The sequence below is a fragment of the Zeus faber genome, assembly GCF_960531495.2.
Source record: "Zeus faber genome assembly, chromosome: 6".
In the NCBI taxonomy this organism is placed as follows: Eukaryota; Metazoa; Chordata; class Actinopteri; order Zeiformes; family Zeidae; genus Zeus; species Zeus faber.
Window position 1 is genome coordinate 14,141,040 of NC_137201.1, and position 22,654 is coordinate 14,163,693.

At 45.6% G+C, this 22,654-nt stretch overlaps 1 protein-coding gene across 1 annotated transcript in view; it reads left to right on the plus strand.

Annotated features, from left to right (window-relative positions):
* The window catches only part of cpt1ab (carnitine palmitoyltransferase 1Ab (liver)), a 28,291-nt gene extending 11,909 nt beyond the window's left edge, over positions 1-16,382 (plus strand). The window contains exons 8-19 of the mRNA XM_080001759.1: positions 4,055-4,162; positions 6,492-6,576; positions 8,366-8,561; positions 9,502-9,690; positions 9,834-9,939; positions 10,112-10,225; positions 10,780-10,944; positions 11,042-11,173; positions 12,862-13,014; positions 14,412-14,525; positions 15,774-15,866; positions 16,009-16,382. Coding sequence (XP_079857885.1) covers positions 4,055-4,162; positions 6,492-6,576; positions 8,366-8,561; positions 9,502-9,690; positions 9,834-9,939; positions 10,112-10,225; positions 10,780-10,944; positions 11,042-11,173; positions 12,862-13,014; positions 14,412-14,525; positions 15,774-15,866; positions 16,009-16,095 — 1,542 coding nt within the window. The 3' untranslated portion in view covers positions 16,096-16,382. The remainder of the gene's footprint in view (positions 1-4,054; positions 4,163-6,491; positions 6,577-8,365; positions 8,562-9,501; positions 9,691-9,833; positions 9,940-10,111; positions 10,226-10,779; positions 10,945-11,041; positions 11,174-12,861; positions 13,015-14,411; positions 14,526-15,773; positions 15,867-16,008) is intronic.
* The last annotated feature ends 6,272 nt before the right edge of the window (positions 16,383-22,654 follow it).

Sequence of the window (22,654 nt, forward strand, 5' to 3'; positions counted from 1 at the left end):
TCCACCACCAATCGTGTGTGTGTGTGTGTGTGTGTGTGTGTGTGTGTGTGTGTATGTGTGTGTGTGTGTGTGTGTGTGTGTGTGTGTGTGGGTGTGTGTGTGTGTGTGTGTGTGTGTGTGTGTGGGTCACAAGTGAGTGCACGGGACTCGTCCCAATTAGTTCTGGTGTATGAGGTCAGAATTATATCATAGCGCCTCAAGCAGTGGAAAAGGCTCTGCAGCCACCACTGAGTTCCGCAGCCGGATAGACACTCCATGAACACAGGAAAGTCCCGAGTACGCCCTGCAGCCACAGAAGACCCCCCCCAGCCCCCAGAGAAGCCAAGAGCTCATGAAGCAACAACCATGCACGGCCCCGAGGAGCATAAACCAGTCCCTGCGAGCGCAAGGAGACCCTGCACCGACGAAGCGCACTCATTCAACCCATCCCCACGTGCAGGCATAAAACGCACCCACAGGGCCAGAACCCGGGCCGCGGGTGCCAGGTACAGACCACAGGCCCGGTGTCAGGCTCATTCAACCCATCCCCACGTGCAGGCATAAAACGCACCCACAGGGCCAGAACCTGGGCCGCGGGTGCCAGGTACAGACCACATGCCCGGTGTCAGGTTCCGTACCGACAGACCGACACCCTGCCACAACTGCCTGATCCACAATGAGCCGGCGAGACCCCTATGCCCACCACCGCTCCGTGCAAAGGCGAGACCCGCCTTACCGCTACCGGCTGGATGCCCCACTTGGTCACAAGCCCCAGTGCCAACCTCTGTAGCAGAGTGGGCTCAGTGCCGGACACCCCGGCTTCAGCCCCCGCCGACGCCCCCAGACGGCCAGATATGTGGGACCTCCACCACCCTTGGCATCGGGCACCCGCCACAGAAAAGCCACGCAGCGGGAGCAAGGCCGACAGCCACCTCCCGCACCCCAACCCACACCCACGATGGCAAGCAGCCACCCCAGGAAGCGCCAGGCGGCACTCCCCGCAGCCCCACCGTGTTGTAGCTGGCCAGAAACCATCTGGCACCAGTGGCAAGCCGGCAGGGCCCGAACCCAGCCGACAGGGGTCCCACTCGGTCACCCCCCGGCCAACCACCACCCCCCCACCACCAACCTAAAACTGGAACTGGAGGGTTTTTATTTTCCTCATACCATACTCTTGGTTGCAATTACCACATCTTGGCTCATTCTTAATTTACCTTGCACTACTTTGTGTCTGATTGGTTCACTATTAATAAAGGTTTTATTTTTAATTAATTTAATTAATAAAAGTCTACTACCAGTCCCATTGGCATGAAAACAAGCTTTATCAATAACAATGAGTTTTACATCATCATCCTCGTCATCGTCATTAGATTGAGTGCATATTTACTGTAGTTCATAGCTGGGGGTTACTTTTTAACTCTTATGTTTGTGGGATTAGTTGTTTCCTGAGCTTCAACTAAGCCAACCGACTGCGGATAATGGGAGCAGCGAGACGCATGAATAACTTTCCCTTTTACTTCCAAACTATTCTGCCAGAATTTTCACGCTCATCACAAGACACTCAGCTTGTTGTTGGTTTCCCTTTTATCTATTTATTTTCATCCTCGTTTCAGTTTGAGAGTCAGGCCTTCACTGCCTTCAGGCAACACTTGTGTTTTTAGTGTGGCTTCTTTGTTTGTCCATCATCCCTAATTATATTCACAATGTATTTCCATTTTAAATACACATGTAGTACAATCATTTTCACCTATAATCCGCTGACCCATATAAATGGTTATTCAGCTTTATTGGCACTTGCTGTCAACATGCTTGGTACACAGTATTTGTATGCCATTTCACCTAGAATAGTTAGGCGGCAAGTGGAGTTGTACTTCTCAACCTGCAATGCCACCCTTTTCTTATTTATTGATTTTTATTATTATTATTTGTTTATTTCCCCATGTCACTCAAGTTTTTTATTTTTATTTTTTCATCTGTGCTGTCAGTGGCCTCTTCCTGTGATGGCTATAGCAGTAAATAAGGGAGAAAAGGAGAGGTGTGTGTGTGTGTGTGTCTGTGTGTTGGTCCACTGGTGAGTGCATGGGACTTGTCCCAATTAGTTTTGGCGTATGAGGTCGGAATTATATCGGAGCGCCTCCAAGCAGCAGAATAGGCTCGGCAGCCGTATAGACACTCCACGCCCGCAGGAAGGACCCGAGCACCCTGCCCTGCAGCCACAGAAGGAGCCCCCAGAGAAGCCCACGGAGCAACCCCCACGCACAGCCCTAAGGAGCATCAACCACTCCCAGAGAGCGCAGAGTGGCCCGGCATCCCCGAAGGCACACATACAACCCACCCCCACATGCAGGCATAAGACGCACCCCCAGGCGCAGAACCTGGGCCGCGGGCGCAAGGCGCGGACCACAGGCCTGGAGACAGGTCCCAGGCCGACACTCCGCCAAAACCGCCCGCCCCACAGGCGAGCCGGCGAGGCCCCGTGCCCACCAACGCCCTACTCAAAGGCGAGGCCCGGCATACCGCTACCGGCCAGGTGCCCCGCCCGGCCACAAGCCCCGAGCGCTCAGCCACGTAGCCCAGTGTGCTCAGTGCAGGACACCCCAATGTCGGCCCTATTATGAATACATTCATAATATATTACCATTTGAAATATTGAAGTTATACAATTATTTTCACCATTAATCAGCTGAACCATATAAATGGTTATTTATCTTTATTGACGCTTTAAACTTGATGCCTGATGAATTAAATTATTCAGATTAATAGCAACAGAAAGTTTTATTGGACTGTCATAGTGCACTTTTTTAGCCTAATGCTTTTGGTAGATAGCCCTAATATCTTGATTTCCCTCTGAGAGTGAAATTCTACACATTGCAGATTCTTTTCCATTTTTGGCCGCCATTACTGCAACAAATGTCAAGAGTAATGCCTTAATTCTCACCGACTGCCACTGTTTTTAAGAGACACAGCTGTTTGTCAGACAGACTCTGGTTTGGCGGCCAATGGAACAGCGCGTTACAACCAGTGCTTAATTAGTAAATTAGGAGGTGCCGGAACAGAGAGGTTGCCGGAGGGTCGGGGGGAGAAAAGGGCTTAAGCTGCCATGATTGATGCAGCACGGGACGCACGGGGCTTTTTTGTTTTTCGTTCAATTAGGAAACGTAAATAAAAAATAGTAGGGATGCCCTCTGAAAGTCGAGGAGTCAAATAATCAGTTGGAAAATCGTCATTCCACTGAGATTCTTGTATAGTCAAGGCAGTCATTTTTTATTTTTTATTTTTTTTTAATCAATCAGTGTGCATTACAATAACAGGATTAAAACAGGAGCTTATAAAATGCACAGGGATAACATCTCAATGAGGAATTATAAATAAGGGGAATCGTAAATATATTTTTACATGTGTAAATCATCCGCGTCCAGACACGGACGCCAACGCGGCTCCAACCCGATCGGCGGAGAGCAACACCGAGAGCCGTGCGCCCTTCCTCCAAATAAAACAACTACAAACCGTGTGAGGACAGGGCACGACTCGTAGACTCTGTGTACAGGTACTCCTCACTTGACGACGAGTTCTGTTCCTAGGACCATGTCGTTAAGCAAATTGGTCGATAAGCGAGGACCCGTGTTATTTCATGGTAAGGGGGCGTGGCCAGGGCGAACACTAGTGTAGTGAATACTGACAGACTGCGGGAACAAGACTGAGAACGGTGATGAGATGTATACAGTGTATATAGAGTATATAGTGCATATATAGTGTATATAGTATATATAGTGTTTATAGTCTTCTTATTTCTCTTCCAGCTGCTCCCGTGAGGGGTCGCCACAACGGATCATCGGCCTCCAATACCCCCTGTTCTATACCCTCGGTTCTCTGCTCTAAAAACGCTTTCTATTTGTTTTGTGTGGAGAAATGGGGAAAGCGCAGCTCGAGCCACATTTTGTGTGTGTGTGTGTGTGTGTGTGTGTGTGTGTGTGTGTGCGTGTGCGCGTGTGCGCGCGCGCGCGCCATTTTAGTCTAAAGGGAGAATATCATTTTAAGTTTTCAGCCTCTTTGATCATATTTTCTACTCCTGCAGGACTTCCTGTACGTGTTCCCCACATCCGTTCAAGCGGCCAGGGCAGGTAACGCCATCCATTCTATCATGCTGTACAGGAGGAAGCTGGACAGAGCGCAGATCAAACCAGTGAGTACAGAGTCTCTCCCTCTCTGTAGCTCATTCGAGTGGTTGTGAAGTCTGGTTTATAACTGCTTGTTGTTATCTTACACGTATTGTACGGGAATAGTCGTATCAGTTTGTGTAAATGTTTAACTTCTTGGGTTGCGGTGCATTGCCGTTAAGACTATCATACCAACTGTTATCAGTATTGACATTGGCCTTATTAATTGTAGAATGATACAATGACAGCCTTTTATGTCCGGCATGCTCCTGTCTATTTTCATTTGTTTTAATCCATAATCTAGCAAGTGATTATGTAGATGCCACCATTATCTACAACTCATTCTTTTCTCCTACGACTTTTAAATGAGTTGCATAATCGGTGGCTTTGTGGTTGGCTATGTGAATGGCTTGTAATCACTTGGGTAGTGAGACCATGGTAGTTTTTCAAGAGCTGTTGTCGTCTCCCCCCTCGCCCCTGCCACTATGGGCAAGCAGCAACAGGCAGACTGGAAAATATCTCATATCCCTAATATTTAACCCTTGTATTATGTTTTAATTTCTGGCTGACACAGTATTTATTGGTGATTTTTTATGTCACTGACATAACAACCTTGACCAGTTTCAGGAGTTTTATTTTGTCCACATAGGATAGGTCAGGGCTGCTCGATTATGGCAGAAATCATAATCACGGTTATTTTGGTCAATATCGACATCACAATTATTTCACACGATTACCCATTGACGTTGGAACTTTTAAAAAAAGGATGGAGAGTGAGGCATCAAAAGTGATGGAGAAAGTGTTCCCAGTGCACAGTATTACAATAAATATATCAAGAATAAAAACACAATTTGTTTTCTTCAGAGAGACGCTGAACCTTTAAAGCCAGATCGCGGAGAACGGATCGCAAGTTGCGCGTGGCCGTATACGTAACGTGCGCGTGGAAAGGATCAGTCAGTGTGCATTACAACGACAGGATAAAACAGATAGAAGCTTACTAAATACACAGGGATAACATCTCAATGAGGATTTATAAATAAGGGCGATCATAAATAGGTGTGCATCAAACACGGCTCTCTGTGCGCCCGCCAATTCCCGCAATGGAGATCTCTCTCATGTTATGATTATGAGGCATTGGTAATCTTTTTGAAGATTAAATATATTGAGTTCAAATAAAAGAGGCGTGTGTGTGTGTGTGTGTGTGTGTGTGTGTGTGTGTGTGTGTGTGTGTGTGTGTGTGTGTGTGTGTGTGTGTGTGTGTGTGTGTGTGTGTGTGTGTGTGTGTGTGTGTGTGTGTGTGTGTGTGTGTACCTGCCTTTTAGTTATGATAAACACCTGAATTCAGATCAAATCTGGCGGACATAATACAAGGGTTAAAATAAATAAAAAGGTCTCCCTCCTACTTGCGCTCTTCATGGCCGTTGAATTTGAGGACTCTGGCGAGTGTCGGAACAAATGCAATTTTATTCATTTATTTTTTTCGGAAGATCAACAGTTCACGTTTGTTTGCGATTGCCTTCGCTATGGCGGTTTCATTGTACGTACCAGATCCGATGAGTCCTCTGCTGCCCACTGGAGGACCTCCACAGGATCGTATTACCTTTAGTTCATGCAACCAGACCCGGCGTTTGCGGAGCACTGGCCGGGCGTTTGTGTGCCTACTTGCGTTGGTTCGATAAACACTGTCTCTGTTCTACTGTTTTGTTCCCCCCTCCCCCTCCGTCTCGGACGCTGCGTTAGATTTACTTGCTGGCGAACAAGGTTCCTCTGTGTTCCGCTCAGTGGGAGCGGATGTTTAACACCACCCGTATCCCCGGTTTGGAGACAGGTAAGAGGAGGGCACAACCCGAGGCGCTGCCCTCTGACCCCTGACCCCTCCCGATGGAAACCCTGACCCCTCCAAACTCCTCCCCTTTGTCATCCAGCACAGCCCTGATAGGTATCGATCCCGCCTCCCCTTTCTGGGAGGGATGTCCAAGCGATCCAATTCAAAAATTTGGCTTTCAGTTTGAAATCAAATTCCATTTCCTATGTTCTATTGGCTACATTTTGGGCTTTGCTGGTGTCGTGGAAGGTGGTAGGTTCACCGGTTTCTGGATCCCCTCCCCCCGCTCATGTCTCCTACCCTGTGGAGGTCTCTCCTGCCACCTAGGGCTGCTGATCAACGCAATCTTCATCCTCGCTTCCTCTTCACCTTCTCCACTGTCTCTCCTTAGGTGCATCAGTCTGTCTGTGTGCGCGTGTGCGTGTGTGTGTGTGCGCGCGTGCGTGCTACTCTCTCTCTCTCCCGGGGTTCTAGAGGTGTTTGTGTTGTCATCGCTCTTTTGTTTTTGACTCTCCCCTTTTACTTTTCAGCTCATGCTCCTACATACTATCCCCATGTGCTCATCCCAATACGAGCGCATGTTCAACACCAGTCGTGTCCCCGGTGTAGACACAGGTAGAGTCCTAGTGACGTTGCTGCCTCCTCCGACTCTTTGGCTCCTGCTGCACCTCTCCTTCGCACGTTGCCGTGCACACCCTCTCCAACGCAGACCAATCAGACCTGTTTTTGTAAATGACAATAATATCACTGATGCATGCGGTCTTGCTTTTGTCCACTAATGTGGCGAGTGCTGATTTGCATGCGAGTCCAAATCTTCGCGTGTTGTCGTGTGAATCTTAATGAGCCGTAGGATCCAGAAAGGGTTAAAAACGCTGAAGTAAAGTGAAGGTGAATTGGGAACGGCATGTTTAGACGGGATGAAGCCACGGCCCTGCATGGCTCGGCCTGCGTGGAGTTTCAAGGCTGATCAGGAACAACCTTTGTCAGGGAGGGTTATTTATTGTCAGAAGTAGTGGTTGATCTTCAGGAGGCCAGAAGGTCTTCACAGGTGCTCTGAGGAACAAGAAGGGGTCGGGAATCGAGAATCTCATTTATTTTAGGCGTATAATCCAGCACGCGCTATCGGTCTGTAAAGGACCTCTGCTGCATGACATCATAACATCTTTGAAATGCTCTTTATCAGAAAAATATCCATGTCAGCATTTGGACGTATTATCCTCTCATCACTACTCTGTGAAAGTCCGACAACAAAAAAGAAAGAACTGAACTGACCTTGAGGCCGTTTCCCCAGCTTTAAGTCGACAAACAGACTTTTGGTCCGATCCAAGTTTGCGTTTCAGCCCCTCAAAAATAGCCTAGTTTCCCTGTGAGATGGGAGAACGCCAGGAGGACATCCCAAAAATATTTGCCCATGTAAAAACGACTTTGGCCGTCTATCACGTGTCAAAATAAAGCGTAGTATGTAAATGACATCAACAGTCTCGAGGGTTGAATCGATAATAATCCTCAAGAGAAAATCGCAGTTCTATTTAAAAAATAAATATATATTTCTGACTGTTCCTTCAACAACTTGTGTTCAGTCTTCTCTTTCCCAACCTGGAAGGGCAGGCGGTGCGGACGGCGCCCTCCACAGTAAGACCACGCACAGTCGGCCCAAATACAACCGGGTGTCGGTGGGGGAGGGAAATATTAACATCAAATTAACATGGATGTTTCTCTCCGCTGCACATGCTTTTTTAAATGTAATTTTTTATTTTTTAACCTTTGAGCTCCAGCAACCTTTCCTAAAGACCGGGAATAACTGAGTCCTGTTGCAAGTGGCGCTCCTCAAACGGCCGCCTGTCGTCTCGCCTCACCCCCCTCGTTTTAGCTAAAAAGCCGTCCTGTTCCCCAAACTAGTTCCTTTTCCATCTCATATCCCCATCCACGCCGCCCCCCCCCCCCCCCCACCCTCGCCATTTCAAGCTGCTTCAGATGACCTACTACCATATAAATAGTCTTTTTTTATAATTTTTTTTTTTTTTTATAAAGTATTTTCCTATTTTAACGCATATCATTTTAAAAGGCTTAGGAAAATGGAAATGCATCTCAAAATAGCGATCTAGACACATCTAACTGGATATAAATCTCAACCGTGTAATCCATAATATTCCAATTTGACCGTTAAAAATGCATTAATAATTAACAAAATTCATAAAAGGACTCTTTGTGTTCTTTGCTGTGGCCCATCGTAGGTCATGAAACACCTTATTCCCATCAAAGCCTTTCTATACTTTCTCAGCACTAACACTAACGGCGCTGTACAAAATCGATATTAACACTGGGTTTCCCGGCTTCATTGAGATGTGCAGTTGAAAATGACTCCACCGCCCCCTCGACCCCTCACTTTCACTCTCCACCCCAGACACGCTGCAGCACATGAACGAGAGCAAGCACATTGCCGTCTACCACCGGGGCCGTTTCTTCAAGGTGTGGGTGTTCTACGACGGGCGGCTGCTGTTGCCGCGGGAGATCGAGCAGCAGATGGAGCGCATCCTCGCCGACAAGTCGGAGCCGGCGCCGGGGGAGGAGCTGCTGGCGGCGCTCACGGCTGGAGAAAGGTGGGATGGGGGGCTGGGTGTTACCAGGAATTTACTGTTGCCGGGCCCGAGTTCACCGTGCCGGGAAAAACATTCCTTTGGATGTAGTTCATCACCCCAGGCAATATTTGGGGAAAAAGAAGGGGGGGGGGAAGCAAAGTGCATCATAATTCCAGCTCAGCAGTGATGTCTGTTTGAAACACAGACTTGGATTTTGTCCATTTTGCTTCCACTGGTTCATATGGTAGTTTGCATTAAAAATAAAATTGGACAAGAGATTGAAGAGATGGCAATGGATGGATCATAGATACTGTATAGTTCTGTGTAACAAAAAATAGGTGATTATTCATTTATAATATACTGAATCAGAATAAGTTTATTCCGCCAGGTACATCAACATATACCAGGAATTTGTTCTGGTGAGGTTTGGTGCATTTCTCTACAGATGATTAGTGATTATTACTATGTCCTAACTAGCTTATTACAGTACGTACAGTGTAATACCAATGTTTCTGCACATGTTTCATTATATACATTATATTATATACACTCACCCAGGGTGTTTGCAGGTCCTTTAAAAAAAGTCATGAATTCAGTTTTACACATATCAAACCTTATATCTTTATATAGTGTTACATTTTAATAATTATAATTGAATCATGAACGTGTAGTCTGATTTATCTATTGTCTTATCATTGTCTTTGTCACAAGTAGCCCAATCTGTCAAATAACCTACCAAATTTTTACCTAATACTTACCTCTGCCCTGTATCAAGTATATATAGTACTTATGTGTAAAGTATTACATTTTACTCCTAATACTCGCAATCACAACTGCAACCTGCAATCACTTGTAATATATATGAAACAATCTTAGTTATTACCATCACGTCTGTTTTGAAGTGGGAGAACTTCATTGCTTGTGCTTCATCCATTTATGTTGATTTGCTCAACATTTCCAGGACACCGTGGGCGAAGGCGCGCGACAACTTCTTCGGCCGCGGCAAGAACAAGCACTCTCTGGACGCGGTGGAGAAGGCGGCGTTCTTTGTGACGCTGGACGACACCGAGCAGCGCTACGACCAGAAGGACCCCGTCAGGTCCCTGGACCGCTACGCCAAATCGCTGCTGCACGGCAAGTGCCACGACAGGTGCATTTCCATTTTCCTCCTCGCTCAAACGTAGAGGATTGCTCGGCAGCACTTTGACACTTGAAATAACAGTTTGTTTTTTGTTTTTTTATCATCGGGATTTTAAACTCAATGTAATTGTTTTATTTTATTTTATTTTTGAGGTGGTTCGATAAGTCTTTCAACCTCATCATCTTCAAAAACGGCACCATGGGTTTGAACGCGGAGCATTCCTGGGCAGATGCTCCAATCATCGGTCATCTCTGGGAGGTGAGGCGCCGCACTTTCTGTCTAATCAGAATTTGGTGGTAAAACGGCATATTTGCTCATTGGATCGACCAAATACCTCAGTCTTATTGGTTTCCTCCAAATGGGGATCTAGTTAAACTCGGACTATAATATGTTCAGATGTTAAATGTTAAAACCTGTCTGTCTGTCACAGAACGTGCTTTCCATGGACCACAAATTGGGATACACAGAGGTCGGGAACTGCTGCGGGGAGCCCCACCCCAACCTGCCCGGCCCCCAGAGGCTCCAGTGGGACCTTCCTGCTGAGGTAAGTGGCTGGTAGAACATGTCCCCCGGTCTGGTACTGTACTTGAAACTGGTTTCTTTATTTCAGGACCTTGACTGCCCTCTACTGGTGACATGGCACATTGTCCATATAGAGATATTTTTGCTTCTGAGTCTTTTGAAAGATACGTCAGCTTCATTAATAGCGTCACGGCATCACGTCTTTTAATGTATGATTGTTTCATCGATCATGTTTTTTTTGAAAAACAAATAATCCCATATGGAGTTAAGAGCTATTCAGTTATTATATAGTTGCCCGATCGCTGTTATGTGAGCTGGCCGCAGTCTTTTGGCAACATCTTCAGATTCCAATATGATATGTGTCCAAATTTAAGGGTCCAGATATAAGACCAATGTTGTGAAATGTGCAAATAAATGGAATGTATTTTGTATTATTATTACACTGTTATAAGCTTATACTGTGATAGCGACATAAAATGTAAAAAATTAAATTAGATTGTTAATCGCATATGTTTGTATAACAGGTCATTTCCTGATGGTGTCAGTCTTTACATGGAAGGCCTCTCTCCTTCACAGTGCCATGAGGTGATCCAGAGCTCCCTGACGCTGGCCAGGACTCTGGCCGACGACGTGGACTCGCACATCTTCCCCTTCAGTGAATTTGGGAAGGGGCTCATCAAGAAGTGTCGCACCAGCCCGGACGCCTTCATTCAGATCAGCCTGCAGCTGGCGCACTACAGGGTGAAGCACCAGCGACCTTACGGACGGGGTTACACAGCACAGTAAAAGTTTGAGGGAGGAGTCATCAATGATAATTTTTGTGTTTTTCCTCCTCCAGGACAAGGGGAAGTTTTGCCTGACGTACGAAGCCTCCATGACCCGTCTGTTCCGCGAGGGACGCACCGAGACCGTGCGCTCCTGCACCATGGAGACCTGTGCCTTCGTCCGCGCGATGATCGGGGACGAGACGGTAACAAGCCTTCCCAAAACATACTATGCCTACTACTACTACTACTTAGCTGTCACAATTATTACATGGTCAGCTGATTTGATGTGATCGCCCAAAAGCAGTAATAAATAAGTAATAAGAAACAACAATAAACAAAAAAAAAACTGACGATGTGAATTATCTTGAGTTTTCAGGCAAATTTATATTTGTGACCAGTCGCGTCCTAACCCGCCGCATTTCTCAGCGCTGTACTGTTGGCTGTGCGTGGAAAAACATCGGAAATTCCTCTCTAGGTCAGAAATTGGATTATTATAGATAAAGATTTCTGTTCGTCTAGTTGTTTTCTGTCTCTCAACGTATTTTCAAAACGGAGTTTGATTTCAAAACATTAGAAAAATATTCAAAAGCGGAGGCGACGTGCTCCGTCAGCGTTGCGTCAGAGTTGCTCACCAACAAGTTGTTGGACAAACGGCGATGGCACGGTTCCCTTTAATGCAAACATGCAGATCAAGATCATCCTTCCGTCCTTCCCAGCAATGTGACGTCAGAATGTGAAACTGTTTTGGTAAAACAAGGTTATAAAGCCTCAGAGGACAACAATGACCCTCAACAATGTTTTAAAGATACAACAACAAATAAACACCAGAAGCCAGAAACGTAAGTTCTCCGGGAAAACGTCATCTCATATGCTGTCAATTATATCGGCCAAATCTCCCAATGTCGCCGCTTCTAGGAAACAGCAATTCCCAGAATGCAATAGGCTGGGAGGACCTCGCCAATGGAACTCTGGGAATTGTCGTCCACTGGATCTAGGTTTTCATGTGTGCAATCTGAAATGGGTCATTTTCTTAAAAATCATTGTTATAAGACAATAACGGCAGTAAATGGGAATGTTTACAAGTTGCGGAATAAAAGAGGGGTCATGCTGCTACAGTGAGCATGAACTTAGAAAGAAACAAATAACAAACTTAAAATTAAGGGATTAACTAGAATTGTGCCTTTTCCAGTATTTTATATAAGTGAATGATTCAGATATTATTTCAGAAGAACACGTTCAAGGTTATCCCACTGAAGGGGTACAGCACCATCCAGATGTAACCATTTAAAGCAGCGATTGTCTTTCTCAAGGTTTTGTGCCGCAAACTCTGGAAATGCTTCTAAAACTTTAAAGGCTGATTTCTCAGAACTTCTGTTTTTTTCAAAACCTTCATCTTAGATAAGCCATAGTTTCCTAAATATTTGCTCATTCCCACAAGTTGTGGGAATGAGCAAATATTGTTTGTTTGAAGCTCTGGTTGTACACGTTCATATTGTCTGAAAAAACAAAAACGTCAATTTTTTTAATATTACCCTAAAGTACGCATCACATATAATATTATTATTACTATCACTATTATTGCTATTATTACTTGTACCATGATATTGGCATGAAATTAACATAATAGACAATTAAATTGTTAATCGCAATTATTTTTCTGACCATTAATCGCCAAATAGAATTTTCAGAATTGAAGCTCTAATAGCGTTGCTCTTGGCATTAGAATGGCTTTCCCGGTTGCCTATCACTTCTTCCTCATCACTATTGAGTCCATCATTAATTCCCTTTCCCTCCTCCCTCTCTCTTTCCTCGACTTTTAATGTGTCTCTGTTCATTTCGTTTTTTTTTTTTTTTGTTTTGTTTTTTAATTGATTTGATGTTGTGGCTCCAGACCGAGGAGCGTCTGCGTCTGCTGAAGGTGGCGGCAGAGAAGCACCAGAACATGTACCGTCTGGCCATGACGGGCAAGGGCATCGACCGCCACCTCTTCTGCCTCTACGTGGTCTCCAAGTACCTGGGGGAAGACTCTGCCTTCCTCAAGGAGGTACCAGACACCAGTTCTCCAATATTCCCCCGCAAACCTTCTCACAATCACACACGCATTGTTAAATTCTAACAGTGAGCTCAGTTTGAACGATTTCAGTGCCAAAGCTATTTTGTCGACTTTCAATACTATTGATTGCGTCATTGAATTACAGATCAATACCTCGATAAAGGGCTGTTAAGTCATTTTGCTTCATATGTTTTTTAGTGCCAATTGCTCCTAAAACATTATTGTATTGCCATATTGGCGAATTAAAACAGATTCAAGGTGCTATTTTCCATGCTCTCATTTCCATTGACGAGCTCAAAATGATATTATTTAAGTATCGGATATTCAGTTTCAGCTCATTGGGGACCACGGGTTGTGGTGTTTTTCCACGAATCGACCCATGGAACGCTCCAACGCAGGGAAATCCGTCCTTTTATCACGAGGAGTCCAGAGGGCAACAGCGTAAGCTCGGAGCGCGATGCAGGGCGTGGCCACCGCCTCAAAGGGTTGACCTTTACACTTGAGAGTTTATGGATCGAGACGGCTGTGTTGTGAATGGAAGCGGCAGCGTTGCCGGGACAAGCGCGTAAAGTAAGGGTGGAGCCGAATACGCTATCGGCAAAGCACAGAGAGTGGGTTTGCACAAATGTTTATTTCGTCCAAATATTTAAAAAAATTATTTGTTTTTGGGATGGGGGAAAAAAACAAACATTCAAATAAATGGTGAGACCGAACCGTGGCGCTCGGCTGCGGAGACGACAAACTGAAACACGTCCGGTCTCGACGGAGACAGATATTCTTACATTTTATTCTTTTACTTCTTAAAGATGCCACTCAGACCCTGGAAGTGTCTTTTAGGATTCGGGGTGAGTCCCATTGCACGGGAAGGTCAGGTGACGTCATTCTGCATAATGATCAGCCATGCGCTTCTGTATTGTGTGTAACAAGTTAACAAATGAGGTTAACTATAATTTAAACAAACATTCCAAATAATAATTATAATGAAATGAATCTACTCTGAGGGAAGGGACAGGGACCATCGCTTGCCCCATCCATCCCATCGTGTCATGGCATGTGTGAAGAGGCGCGAGAGGGAAATGTTCCTGAATGTAGCTGCATGTGTGAATAGTGAAAATCACTGGCGGTGCCAGAAAGGTTATCCCGGTAATTTACCGGGAACTATGTGTGAAAGGGGCTCTCGAAAAATAAAAAAGAAACATCAAAACGGAGTGTTTCCAAGCCTGGAAGGATCCGTAAAGTCAAAGTCACAACACTTTCATTGGTTTGGCCTGATTTTAATCTCAATGTTTTCCTGTTTCTGATGCTAATAGTGTTATTATGGCTGTTGCGTGCCTCTTTAATGGAGTCAGACTCCTCTGGTTATTGAGCCATACTCCGTCTGCCTCCAGGTTCTGTCTGAGCCGTGGAGGCTGTCCACCAGCCAGACGCCCCTGCAGCAGGTAGAGCTGTTCGACCTGGTCAGAAACCCCGAATACGTGTCTTCTGGAGGTGGCTTTGGGCCGGTGAGTTCTGATTTTATGTTAATATGTTTCTTTTTATTTTTTTATTTTTCTTACTGCAACTTCAATACTAGAGAGCAAGCGAAAAGGTATTTACAGTCTGTTACTACTAAGTCTTCAGCCAAACGTTCTGACTGTGATTTTTCTCCTTTAAGTCTAGTTTTGACCAGACAGCTTTTTGAAGTGGTTCCCAAATCAACCTCTTGGCACTCCCTGACTCTTCATCTCTGTGTAGCTGTCTGAACAGCGTTTACACTTCCATGTTTTAGACCTCCCAATCGCATGTCACGCCATCGTGTCTCCCAATTTTTTTTTTTTCCCGACAAATCAACAATTCCATCGCTAATTTTAAGAAAATCCTGCTTTCTGTTCTCCCGTGACGGGGAACCATCAGGACATTCCAGCTGCTTTGCTCAAAAGTACTCGTTCTGTTGACACGACGGGGAGGGACAAAAGAATTGGCAATTCCTGGCCATCTTGGCATTTCTACACATTATCCTGCTGCTGATTGCACCACAACACAATAGAGTTCTGTGAACTGATGTGTCAATAACTAAATAACCTAATAATGCCCCACTCCTAAGAGATTAACTGGAGGGCGATGCTTGGCTGAAACCAGCTCTTTATGGCCCTCGGTAATGAATCGTCATGTGCCGCTGCACGCGGTAAAACTTCACCCAGATGGAGCCCGACAGCACACGACAATAATTAAAACCCTTTGGTTGACGAATAGCTGTGTGCTGGCGGTGTAGGGTTGCCAGTTCAGCGAGCTGCGTTTTGCTGAAGGTGACGTCCCGGTGCGAGTCACTGCGAGCCATAACCGGCAACCCCCGAAAAAACTGACTTGGAAGTGATGCTTTACCGGCTGATTACTGCAGAAGGAAAAGCGGTTATGCACATCTAGCTGCGTTTATAACGACTAACATCTCGTTTTTATGTTTGTACTCGTCATAGAGGCACAAAGGTTTTTTTTCGCCGAAATATTGCTTGAGCAAGAGGTTATCCGATCCCGTCTGCGGCCTCGTATTGCGGTGACGGGGTCGCCATTTTTCTCTTGGTACCAGCCGTCTCTTCAGGATCTGGAGGAGAACTGGAGTGTCCCTTTAATTCGTACTCTATCCACTACACAGTATATCTTGTGTAAATCTCATCGTGTTAGTCTTGATGGGTCTCTGAAGCACTCGGCGGCCTCGTCTCCTCACATCCCATAAACGGACGTATTACTCAACACTTGCTCCGTGCGTCCACCAGGTGGCTGACGATGGCTACGGCGTGTCCTACATCATCTTGGGCGAGAACCTCATCAACTTCCACATCTCCAGCAAGCACTCCAGCCCGGAAACAGTCAGTTATTTTACTAATTCCCTTCCGCCCTCGTGCGCAGTTCCCCCCCCCCCCTCAGAAAGTGTCTCACCTCACGTGCCTGTGTGAACGTTTTATATTTATTTTCTTTTTACTTTTTTTTTTTTTTTAATTCCGATTCCAGGACTCCCACCGTTTTGGCGGCAACATCAGACAGGCCATGCTGGACCTGCTGGGTCTCTTCCAGCTCGACAAGAAAGCCATTAAGTGATCGCCCTCGGAGAAACAGTTTTTTTTTTTTTTTTTTTTTTTTGTTTTGTTTTTTTTGTTTGTTTTTTTTTTTTGGAGATGAGAAATGTTTTTTAACAAATTGCTGATTCTTTGAAACTTATGCGTATTTAATGAATGTATATGCATATCCTTCATGAAGCTTGTACAGAGCAAGAAAAAAAAAAAAGAAAGAAAGAAAAAAGTATCATTGGGTTTTATTTCTAAGTTAATTGATGTTAAAGGAAAAAACTAAACAAATAATGTACTATGGTAATTCAGAGGAGGTTGGGTGTGAGAACATTTCTTTCATGTTTTGTTTTTTTTGGGGGGGGGGGGGGGTGGTGAGTACATGTTCCACGATGTGGAAGTGGTTACGGCTAGTGCACAGAACAAATATTTATCTGCAGGACTGTTTGCACTGGTGCCTTAGTGACCCACTCATGGAAAAGGGGCAGAGAGAGAGAGAGAGAGAGAGCTTTTTAAGTCCTCCGCAAAATCTGGCATCTTGTCCACAGCGTGAGTGCTGGTGAGGGGGAACAAATAATTCACGTTTTTGGTTCAAGGGCTGATGGGATTTTAATGTGTGTGTGTGTGTGTGTGTCTGTGTGTGTGTGTGTGTGTTGCATTGTTCATTATTTCAATCAAATTTCACCCGCTATTTCTCTGAATTAGGATGTGCTGATAGTGTTGGCGACCATGGAAACCATGGCATTGAAGTTTTTCTCCGAATTTTTGGTTGTCTTCTCCCTCTATTTCATACCGTTCCTGTTGAGATGATGAATCTTTACCTACTCCAATTGTCCAGGTTTAGGCGAAAAATTCCGTATCCAGGAAATGTGTGTGAGATTTAGAATCGGTTTCATTATGGAGGCGACAATGAAGGGTGGTTGTCAACATTTTTGTTGTTTCCTTTTTCTTTTCTTTTTTTTTTTTTTTTCATCTTGGGAGCTTGTCCGATACTAATCCGGAAGACCAAGGTTCACGTGTCTCCGTTGTGGAAAAACTACCCGGTTCTGATTCTTCTTCTTATTTTTCTTTCTTTTTTTTTTTTTTTGCAATGTTTTTATGATGTACTGTAGTGGTGAAGGCAGATTGTATTCTTGTGGGATTTTCTATTTGGTCATTTTTCATACTCAGGTTTTATTAACTTGGCCTAATAATCTGGAAAAAGAAAAGGTGGCGGGGAAGACGTACATTTGTGAGAGACCAAATACGTTTTCCTATGACTGAGAGGGGTCGAGGCTCTGCTTCCTTTTTGTTTCAAGGAAATTGGCCCGACAGGTCGGTGTGTCTGGGTGCACTCTCGTTTTGCGCACGTTTGAATTCGGCTTTTACAGATTGGCTGACGGTGTGGTCCACGGGATGGGAGGGTCTCTAGTGGGTGACAAGGCTGTTCACTCCATGACAAGCACTTCAGCTGCTAAATATCTTTTTCAGATCACCCCGATTTGACCAGAAAACGCTCTTGGATTGTAGAATTGGTGAAAAGGGACTTGTACACTTGCATGGGTGGGCTGCCAAGGTTTTTTTTTTTTGTTTTGTTTTTTAAAGTATCGTGGCGATGCAGTCACTATTGCCTAATCCGTCGAGACGCCCGGGCGTTCGTAAGCCCCTGTCACCGTTCGCCTCCAGCACGAGGTGGAGGTCTTCCGCTGCATCTCTCTTCCTGTTAGAACAACCTCACAACATGACATAGCACGGTCTGCAATGGGGGCTCTGCTGACCCGTACTTGAGTCTTGGAACTAAGGCTCCATGGAGATTTTAAAGTAGGGATCTCATGCTTGGCAATGGACCCATGTTTCACGTTTGAGCTCTTCTCTGTCAGCATATTATTTATTTTTATTTGTTTTCCGTGTCGTTAAGTCTTTTATCCGCTCATCGAACCCTTCTGGCCGCGCTTGGTACTATCTAGCACTCAATGTTTTTGTTGATTTGAAGTCGTGAAACGGACAAAAGTATGTTGTGATTCCTTTTTAACATGACGTTTAGTTTTGTCGTCTGCTTACTTTTGACACCACGTTGTAGGAGTTTGACCTCATCCCATCAATAGACCTTGTTTTTAAGCTGCTGCATGGTATTCAAGACAAAGCTGTACGTTGGCCTTTAAATTAAAAGTTGTGTAAAAAGATGTGCAGCTGATATACCAAAACAGGTTTAACACAATAAAAGTGAATGTAAACAAGTGTAGTGCTTCTTCTTTTTTTTTTCTCTCAACACTTTCTTCTCGTGAATGTATTTGTTCATCCGTGGCGACGGTTCACTGACCGGTAAATTCACCAGGAAAGGCGAACCCCCGTCACCGACAATAGAAACGGCATACAGAGGAGCACGCGCACAACACAAATACAAATACAAAAAAAAAAATGGTTAACATTGATATTTAAAACCAAGGGAAACTTCACTGAGCACGCAGATGTCCGACAATATCACGTTGATCCTGTTTTCGAGCCTTGTAGAGTCCCATACATTCGTTGGCACAAGAACGGCGTTTTTTATTTTGTCGGATGGAACGCATAACCAACGCTCACATCGCGCAACCCTCTTCAGGAAACCGTTGCTCGCCCGTGTTTCGCTCTGTTCAATTGTAAAGCCTGCTGAACTGAGTCAGGTGGGAAAACGGCCCCCTACCTCGCCAGGTGTCCCGGCTCAAGTGCATCGCGCCGAGGGGCCAGTTCCGATCGCGGCCGTTTTAATAAGCCAAGCCAGGGCCGCTCCAGGGGGCATTCTGCAACGCATCCCAAATTAAACAGAAGACGTTTAAAGGTGCTGCGAGGTGACAGATTTCCCCAAACGGGGAGCGGCAGGAAGTGATTACATGCGGCGGCTTGGGACCGAGCGGCCCCCCGATGTCACCCTTTCCCTAAGCTTCCGCTGGCAGGCTAACGTTTCAGGGCAGCATTCCTGGGATCTACTTGCTCATCGTCAACTCTGGGAACCTGCTCGACAGGGAAAGGATCGCTTTCAAAGACGGCCCCCCGCTATATCAGATTTTTATTTTTTCTCTATCAAAAAGAGTGTCCTCTGTCATTTCTGCACATTGGGGACGATCGAAATAGTCCTCCAATCGGAAACGGCATTAGCCGGCCTAACTCTATTCTGAAGTTAAAAATAAACTTATGCAAAGTCCATTCAGCACAGAACAGATTTCCAACCGCTTGGCCCCTGGACAACGAGCTTTTTGAATTGCACATCTAATTGGCAAGCTGGAAAACCCATTCACTGAAGAGCAGACGTTGAAACTTTAAACCTTGACTTGCACTTTCTAAAAGTAGACTCCGGGAGAAGTCTAGTCTCCATTTCGTCGCTAGTTTAATTCATTTTGTGCCACTTGCTCCTTAAGAAAGTGGGGAGCCAATGTTGACAATGTCCTGTTTTTGTAAAGCCGTTCCTTGGCCCTGCAGGCAGAGTCAGGACGGCTCAAAATTTGACCCAAGGCAATTATCGACTGGTGTTATGGTACCGAAACGAGAGGAACGAGCTTCATCCCCACATTGTTCCCAATAGATGAGCCCTAGGTTGAGTCCAAGTCGAAATCACAATGTTTTTGGAATTCTTGATCAGCAATTTGCCGATCCACGCCTGTTCTCCTGGCACGTCGAACACTTATTTCAAGGCTCTGCGATGCTCCCACCTTCATCGCTTCAGTGGAAAATGAACAAAGTAACTGGACCTCTGCGCCCCGCTGCAACATGTTAGTCTCAGTGTGGATTCCTTTCACCACAGTGATTCTGGAAGCGCTCGTGTTATCGTTCCGAGATATTAACATTTAACTGGAAGACGCGCAATGCAGTTTGAGGTACCAGGGAGACATCGACTGCGGCGCGAAAGACGCAAAAACGCTGTAATACCGCGGTGGATTGTGATCGCGCTCCCAGTTTCTCATTTAGTTGTATTAAAAAGCGCCGTGCGTGGTTCAGGTTCTTTTTCCAGCAGCTCCGACCCGATCACCTCTGCTCTAGATTTTCCAGCACGCCGAAGCCCGCTGAGCCGCAGACATCTCAGCTCCCGTCACCTCACAAATCCCGTCGCCGCACTACAATATCTCCTGGGTTTTTTTTTTTTTTAATCCGTCCGAACGACATGCAGGTTTAGAAAAGAAAAGAAAAGAAAAGGAGGGGGAAAAAAAAAAATGGGGAGATTGTGCCGTGTGCATCGAGATGGATAAGGTGGTGGTGAAAAGGGAGAGGGGTGAGCGGGGCGTCTGGCGCGGAGGCGCAGTGTCCAGTTGCACCAAAGGAGCAGCTCGGGGGGTCCGGGGCCCCAGGGTGGACCCGAGCCAAGGGGCAGCAAGGTAAGGAAGGAGAGAGCGGGTGGATGGAGAGCGAAGAGGAGGGTGTCCTGAATGTGATTCCTCTGAGAATCTCCCCCGCCGGCGCTATAAATAACATTTATTAGGTTTAAGGGGAATTAGTGGAGACGGGGGAGTCGTCAGCATAGTTGGAAATACAGTACAGTCCTACGGGAAGCTGTGATATATATGAAAGCGCGGCCAAGGAGCAACGCCAAGCACGAAATATTTCAAGTGAAAAGTGTATAATATCACAAATAACTAAAGAAAAGTTCCCTTTTCCATTGCACCTCTTGGGAGGAATGTAAAAATCCAAGACACCTTATGAGTGCATGCGCTCCGGAAAGAACCTCTGCTCTCCAGATGAGGAGCCATCTTCCTCTCCACCGGGCCACCCTCCTTCTGATCACTGGCAACATCTTATAAGATCATCAAAGTGTCCATGAGGTCATTCTAGAGTGTGGGCGTGTGGTAAGAAAATGTAAACTTTATTGCAACTTTTTTTTTTTTTTTTTTTTGTCAATCCTAAGCTCTCCGATTTCCAGAAGAGAAAGACACTTGTAATGGCACAGTCATTGTAATATGTACATCGGTGACACTGCAATTATTCAGCGATTTTTTTTTTTTCTTAAGAAGAGCGGCAGCAGGGGTGGGGGGTGGGGGGGTTAAAAAAAAAAAAAAAAAAAAAGAACCCAGCGTCATGTTTTGTCATTCGTCCAAAGAAGGAATAATATCAAATCTAAGTTTGCGGTTTAACATGGCGCTGCCTCGGATAAAAAAAAAAAAAAAAGCTCTTCTACACTAAACGCTCTGTTGGGAAATCACAGTTTGTCCATTGTGCACGGAGCTTGAGGAGAGATTAAGACGAGGTGTTTGCAACACGCTGCATTTCACTAAGACATTTGGTGATTTGAGAAGCTTTCAGTAGACCTGAGTGTTTCGGCGATACAGTAAACTCGTTATGTTCAACGTTATACAATCAGTGGCAAAGTAAATCAAAGGGGGACATTCATTCATTAAGTGATGGAGGGAAGGAGGGGGTCCCGAAATGACACGTGACATCAAAAACTGTTACGGCTAATCAAGCACTTTTCTGAAGTACAAATCCATAACAACAAATCGTCCGGAAAAATCAAATAAGATCGTTGCATGAGTGTAAAAGGCGAGTCGCGTACAACGAAGCGCGCGAAATGGCGCGAGCGAGCTCGTCCGGCGGGATCGAGCGTGCGCCGCCATCGTGAAACCTCGGGGGGGCCGAGTCGGGAATTTTCGAGATATTCGGCGTCGTGGTCTGGTGGATAAGTCGTTCCGATCCCCCCCCCCCCCCCCCCCGGCGGTGTCGTGGGCTCGGCTTTATTTAGCGACTTTCCTTTGGCAATCGTAAAAGAGCACATCAGCACGGCGTGCGCCCGGGAGCGGCTCGAACAGATGAGCCGCCGTCGAAGAGGCCGGCGCGAGTTCGACATGTTCGATGCGCCGAGAGTTACATTACATGTTGCGGTGAAAGCGTCACGGCGTCCGGGGGGGTTGGGGTTGATGGATCCGTCTTGTGAAGGTGATGAGTAAATGGTGAAGCAGTGACAAAGTCAACTTGAGGTACATTCATCATACATTAGCACGTCGACCTGATAAGTTCAAGTAAATGCCGCTCGCCGGCGATCGGGCGAGGACGCGTCGTCCGAAAGGCCGGTCCGTCCCCTTCGCGCGCCGCCTTCTGATCGTCAGCACGTCCTTCCGAGCAGCACGTCCCCAAATTCCTCGCCCCGTGCTCCTTCATTTGGTCGTCTTGATGGATGCGCAGATACCGTAGATACCGGGGGTTTGTTTGCCTTTTTTTTTAATCGTTTTTTATTTTGTTCCTCTTGATCAAGAGCGCCGGCAGCAGCTAGAACTTTAAAGACTGTTGAGACGCGTCAGTATGTAAACACACAGATTTCTCTGCAACCTACATACAAAAAAAAAAAAAAAAAGTGTGGAAAAAACAAATCAATCGAGAGGTAAAACTGATTAACGATTTTTGCAACTTTCTTAAAAAAGTAAGAGGAAAATGATTCACGAGGAAAAAATACAAAAGTTTTTTTTTTCTTTTTTTTTTTTTTTGTTGTACTGTAAAGTGCAAGTATAAAAAATACCTCTGCCTACGTCGAATCTCAAAAGCCGGGCTCTTGAGACGCGGCCAATGGTCTCTTTGTGGAAAAGTGCAAGTTGAAAAGAGCACGGTTATAAGAAAAAGAATAAGATTCAACGCGGTGTCGGGACGAGTCATGTGAC